This window comes from Magallana gigas, chromosome 10, assembly GCF_963853765.1.
Source record: "Magallana gigas chromosome 10, xbMagGiga1.1, whole genome shotgun sequence".
In the NCBI taxonomy this organism is placed as follows: domain Eukaryota; kingdom Metazoa; phylum Mollusca; class Bivalvia; order Ostreida; family Ostreidae; genus Magallana; species Magallana gigas.
In genome coordinates, this window is record NC_088862.1 from 6,600,935 (window position 1) to 6,606,908 (window position 5,974).

The 5,974-nt window shown below is 34.2% G+C and overlaps 1 protein-coding gene across 1 annotated transcript; it reads right to left on the reverse strand.

Moving 5' to 3' along the window:
* Positions 1–2,552: 2,552 nt before the first annotated feature.
* LOC136272252 (platelet endothelial aggregation receptor 1-like) lies at positions 2,553–5,669 on the reverse strand. Its single transcript, XM_066073518.1, has 6 exons — positions 5,556–5,669; positions 4,454–4,936; positions 3,917–4,013; positions 3,357–3,409; positions 2,975–3,059; positions 2,553–2,655 (listed from the first exon to the last, which is right to left on the reverse strand). Exons 1-6 carry the CDS (start codon positions 5,602–5,604, stop codon positions 2,553–2,555), a joined length of 870 nt encoding a protein of 289 aa, XP_065929590.1. The 5' UTR covers positions 5,605–5,669.
* Positions 5,670–5,974: the final 305 nt, after the last annotated feature.

Below are 5,974 nucleotides of genomic sequence, written 5' to 3' on the forward strand. Positions count from 1 at the left end.
GCGATTTTATTCTATTACAATAAGAGTTGTGGTTTTTTATTATTAAAATTATCAATCTACACAACTTGTTTTCTATTAAGGCCAATAAGTTTAAGACACAAAAGTTGAAAACAAGAAGGACACACATCCTCACAAGCCAAGCATCCCTTGCAAACCAGCAAATGTTTCATGTTACAGCTGTTTGACAAATAGACTTAGATATAATGTAAAATTGTCTTTGTCATGTATTTCATGATTTTCATCCCGCATTGTGTGCCTTGTCTACATCTATATCATTGTCACATAATGTATACTGGTTTAAGTCCAAAACCTTAAATGCATGAATTCTGATGTTGTTAACAAAGGAATTATTTTACTTATAGATACTTGATTGAATTATGATTGTGCATTGTTAAATTACAATATATTTCAGTTTTGATTAGAACGTTACATATCCAACTCCATAGACTAGGTCTAAAAGTAATAATTCACAGTACTCTCTCGTAATCGTTTGACAATAATCAGGTTGGAAACAATCCCCAAAACGGGATATAATATTATGTCTGGGATTTAATACCCAAATTGGGGTATATTTAGAGTGCAAAAATTAGAAACGTTTTATAGAGTAGTTTTTGTAATTAATCCGCATACGATTAGCAATTTTTCTGTAAACCAATGACCGAGTTAATCTGAATGTGTGAAGGTAAACATCAATTTATTCATGAATTAAAAAGTGTATTTTAGGACATTGTGGGTACGGGGTGTCCACACGATCCACTTATATCAGGTCTTGTACAAAATGTTTCACAAACGTCCATGAACGTATGGAAATATTTTCGAATAAATGTTACCATTTACTTATAATTTGAAATAAATACACCCCACTCATTACCTCTCTAGGTGCAAGTAGAGAGTTTTTGCCAAGGGTGTTAAACTTGCAAAAAATTTCGTGATGGGGGTAGTTCCGAAAGTTCACTGCCTCCATCAATTTTTCGACTGTAGGACATTTTGCGGATGTGTAATCAACTAATTGTTTATATACAGAAATTATACTACAACCACATATATCGCATAAGACGTTATTGTTAATGAAAGAAACTTTCAACAAGGATTTCCTGGTCTGTTTTAATGTTATTGGCTGAATCCAGTTTTTATATTAACAATGCACTTTTATCTGTTTCAATGAATGGAGAGATGAAGTCATCTGTTATAAATTCAAAGCAAAATCTTTCATTGGGGTTTAAAATTTATTTATTAATTTCATTGTTTTCTTTATCTGATATCTTTTATGTAAGAAAGAAAATGCAAAGAGAAACAGCAATCTTATAAAAAAACATATTTTTAAAACAAATTTTATACAGTAGGGCCAATTGGAACGAACAGTATTCGCGGAAAAACAACATTAAAGTCCGTGTGGTGAAAAAACAAGCGGCCGAAAATACCAAAGCTGTTGTGCAAACTTTGATCAAAGAAAATAAGAATGCGATCTTGAATGATGAAGACATCATTGCGATAGATCGTATCCCAGGAGGAAAAGGCTATGACCGACCAATAATTTTAGTAAGACTACAGAACAACAATGCAAAATCGGCTATAATGAAACAACGGTCGGAGATATAAAGGAAATCTAAGGGTGCCTATCGTCTCAGTGATGATGTAACGAAACTTAACTCCAAACTCATCAATAAATTGGCAAAGAATGACCAAATATCGTCCGCCTGGCATTTTAATGGACATGTTTATGGCCAGGTTGGTTGGGTAAAAGTAATCTTTGACATTTATGACGAAGTGGAAGCAAAAATCGGTGACATTATGTTCCGTAAGAATTCCGGATTAAAGATTTCCCGACTGATGGGTCCTCCGATTAGTGACACATGGTGACTTCCGGTAACATTTCTACGTGTATTGTTTTGACTGATACATGTGATATGTTGCCTGTATATATGCAGGAGCGTGTGTGCTGACATTACAATGTAAATTAATACAGATGCCAATGCAATAAACCACACAAAAATCACCAAAAATACACCTAAAAAAATTAATATATAGTTTACTTATGAAAAAATATTGGAATCATCAATAAATAGGTGGAAATATCGCAGCATGTATTGGCGAACTGTGACGAACTGCATTTACAATCATCGTGTATTAAAGGGTTTTTCGAGCTGGTAGAAGCAAAGAACTGGAATCAATTTCCTTCATGTTCTTTACTTGTAGAGTTTGATCAGAGAGCATAGCCTTATATAAAGATGGAATTTCTTTTGTTCCCATTAACCTGAATTAATATTGGACCTGTCCCAGATCAGATAAGATGTGTTTTAAAAACATGTATATATGCAATACATCCATCACACATTCTGGTATCAAACATGTATAGACAAGCCTACAAACGTCAAAACCAAACTATCAAAATTCGAATTAGTGAAACCTTGTGCTAACGTTTTATGTTAAACTTTCAGACAAAGCCTGGCGAAATAGAGAAGTCGTCTTTCAGAGAGTCCGAACTGATAAATAAATTGACTTTTTCAAAATGTAATTGACAAATTGTATTCTTGAACAGAATTTTACGCTGTTTATATATATTCGGAATCATTCAAGTATGGGTTTGCTGATCTGGTTGATAAATGCAGGCGAGATTCCTCAATGGTTGTGTAATGTGGGCTGTCTAGCTCATCCCTACAAACAGATAAAAATGTAGACTCAAGTTAGATATGATTACATGTATGTCTGTTATTTACATCCAGTGCGTATTTTTCTTCATTAATTTTTTATGGGTTCCTTTTAAAAGAAAATAAACATTTTCAAAACGTAATTTTGTGTCTTCAATTAATATAATCGTTTAAAAAATTAGAATATCACAAAAAAAATTTAATCGATTTACTGATGTAACCAGTTTTGGGTTTTAGAATAAATTAGAATATCACCAAAAAAAATTTAATCAATTTACTGAAGTAACCAGTTTTGCTACAATTATTTATGAATTAATTGTACGTACACATAGAGAGAAGAAGCGGCGCCGTCAATTTCTAGGTAACTGTGTGAGTTAGGTACAGGCTCCTGTGGTGTATTGTATGGTAGACCTATATAGCGAAAATGAACCATTTTCAGAAAATATGGCAGTCGGGAAATCGTGCATCTATGTGCTAACGCTTATCAGCCACATCGCTAATCTAAGTAAACTGCAACTGTAAAGATGTGGATAAATCATTTAAACGATTCTAAAAATGGATGACTGTAGCTAAAATTCAACTTGTTTGAAAAGTCCGATTTCATAAAGGTGTCAATCATGTAATTATTTAGCTTTTGGTTTTGAAAGCGATGTGAAACCAAGGACACCCCACGCCAATTTGCCGAGTAAAAATCATTAAAACGTTTACCTCCGGTTGTCATGATCGGGTCCTCGTATGTTGGATAGCCCTGGTGGCTTTGTCTGAAAGTTTAACATAAAACTTACCTTTAGCACAAGGTTTCACTAATTCGAATTTTGATAGTTTTGTTTTGACGTTTGTAGGCTTGTCTATACATGTTTGATACCAGAATGTGTGATGGATGTATTGCATATATACATGTTTTTTGCTTGCAAGGAAGGAACTTGACAATTAATGTTCTTGAAATAGAATATTCCCCTCTTTTGGAAAGAAGGGAGAAAAAGGAGGGGGGGATGGTTATGATGTAAAAATCATAGGTTCCCTTTATCGTAAACATTGTATTGATTATTAAAACAAGTAATTATTTAATAGTATTTTGAGAAGTCTCTCTGGAATACTTTTATTAGTAATATACCAATTTTCATGAATTCGTTGTTGAGTTGATATCTTATAATATGGCACATATTGTATTAAAAAATCACAAATCGCTAATTCATTTACCGTTAAGCCTGTGATTTTACTAAATCCACAAAAATTGATGTCCACGAATATTAAGTAAAAATCTTTACCTTTTGTACAGCCAGCAACCGACGAGAAAGGCCCCGAACGCCAACGATATGATTGAAATCGTTACAGCTACAGGTACCGATACTATTACAACCGATGCTGAAAATATACAGAGTTAAGATCTACATATAAACGCATTAAATGTGTCATCAGTAAGTTGACTACATACATAGCCCTAGTTTTTCCCTGTATATCTAATTAAAAAAAATTACGATAATGATTTTAAATAATGCATACGATCATTGAAAAAAAATCAGTAGATCATCCAACACTACCCTCACAACAGATATTAGTCGGATAAATGAAACATTTGGATTAAAAGAGGAATCAGATTTTGAATACTTTTCTTAAACTTGTTGATTTGCAACCAATGTAATTTTATGTAAATTTCTAAATATGCGTCATCATATTTAGAGGGTAGGTAGAAAGACAAAAAACAAAGGTGATTAAAGCACCGTAAAACCATGTATAGTTTACTCAATATTTATATAATTGTACATAAATAAATAAAAGATATATACAAATGTATAACGACTTACTTGATGACGTTGTCATTATGACCTCAGGTGCCACAGTAGGAGTGGAATTCCCTCTTTGGGTGATACACCTCCCAATGGTTTGTTGACAAGGAACTCCTACCGGACAAATACATTCCAAATTACAATACAAGCCATAAAACCCGGTCACACAGCCGTAAACACACCCGTTAGAACCACAGGGTTGTAGACAGTTTGAACACTCTTTCATACTCGTCGTGTTCGATTCACCCGAGTCGCAAAGCAGGCCCGTGGACCCAGCTTTACACCCGTCCCGACAGAACAAAGTAGTTGGTGAACAGCCCCCGTCTCCTCCACATGTATCCGGGCATTTGTCTTGGCACGAGAGACCCGCGTACCCAGATAGGCAACCATTTTTACATGTTCCGTTTGTTTTGTAGCAGGTTCCGTTCCCGCCACATTTTCCACAGCTTAGACTGCAGTTTGATCCGTAGTAGTTTCCGGGACACTCCGAGTCAAAAAGACCTACAACCATGGAATTAAGTTTTTAACAGGGCTGAATGGTTATGGTCATTTTTAGGCTATACGTACCTCCTTGTCAAGAAGAGCTTTATATAAAGCTTTCAGGAAATGTTTAAATCTTAAAGCTAAATTATTGGTATTTTCCTGTACTGAATGCTAGATTATGGCCAAAATTATAATATGCCAAAGTTTAAGGTAGATCTGATGGTTTATCTGTTGACCACCCAGCCTCCTTAAGTAGACTAGGTGGTCAACAAGTTATTACTCGAACTTTCCCGTTATTAGGCACAAAATATCGATTCTATGATTTTCATATAGTACAGTATAGGGCGCATGCAGCTACACTGTAACATAACATATTTTCTCTCTTCAGTGTATTAATACTTTCAACAACAACAAAACATGGGTAATATGCTGAATTCGTTGTTCGAATTGACAATCATATATAGTCTTACCTGATATACATGTGTTTATTCAAAATATATTGGATTACCAATAACTTTGTACCTTATAGTTTTCACAAATAAACTGGTTATAAAAATATTTAAACGTTACAAAGGTTATATATTCACTATGTTGAACTTTGAAAAAAGAATTGATATTAAAAAAAACATAACGTTACCCTGAATGGCTTGGCAGTGAAGCGCCAATAAAATCAAAGCAGTAATCATCACGCGACACTGTTAATAAACTTCTTAGTCTCGGTGTAAATTATTATTTTAAAAATGTGTTATTTGTTAGTCCTCATCTCCGGCCAAGCCGGTTTTGGATATATTGTATTCAGATGTACTTTACAATACCAGTATGATTGAAAACAAAGCGACAATAGATGACTGTCTGAATCAGTAGATTGGTCGTACTAGATTGGACACCGGGGATCAATGAGGGACAGATTCACAGGCGATTGTTCCGGTTATAAAAGTTCACCCTATTGTAATACATGTACTACAGGGTGAACTTTTATACGAAACAAGTGTCTGTGGACTAATTTGGTTTTTACTGAGTAAAAGCCTTCTTTCGTAATAGTTTTGTTAACTTATG

Bases quoted from the DNA above. Each gene is read 5' to 3' on its own strand.
- LOC136272252 (XM_066073518.1), bottom strand. From the start codon at position 5,604: ATGATTACTGCTTTGATTTTATTGGCGCTTCACTGCCAAGCCATTCAG. The intron at 4,014-4,453 runs GTAAGTCGTTAT...GTATATTTTCAG, and splicing joins CATAATGACAACGTCATCAA to CATCGGTTGTAATAGTATCG. The intron at 3,060-3,356 runs GTAAACGTTTTA...TTCGCTATATAG, and splicing joins CCCGATCATGACAACCGGAG to GTCTACCATACAATACACCA.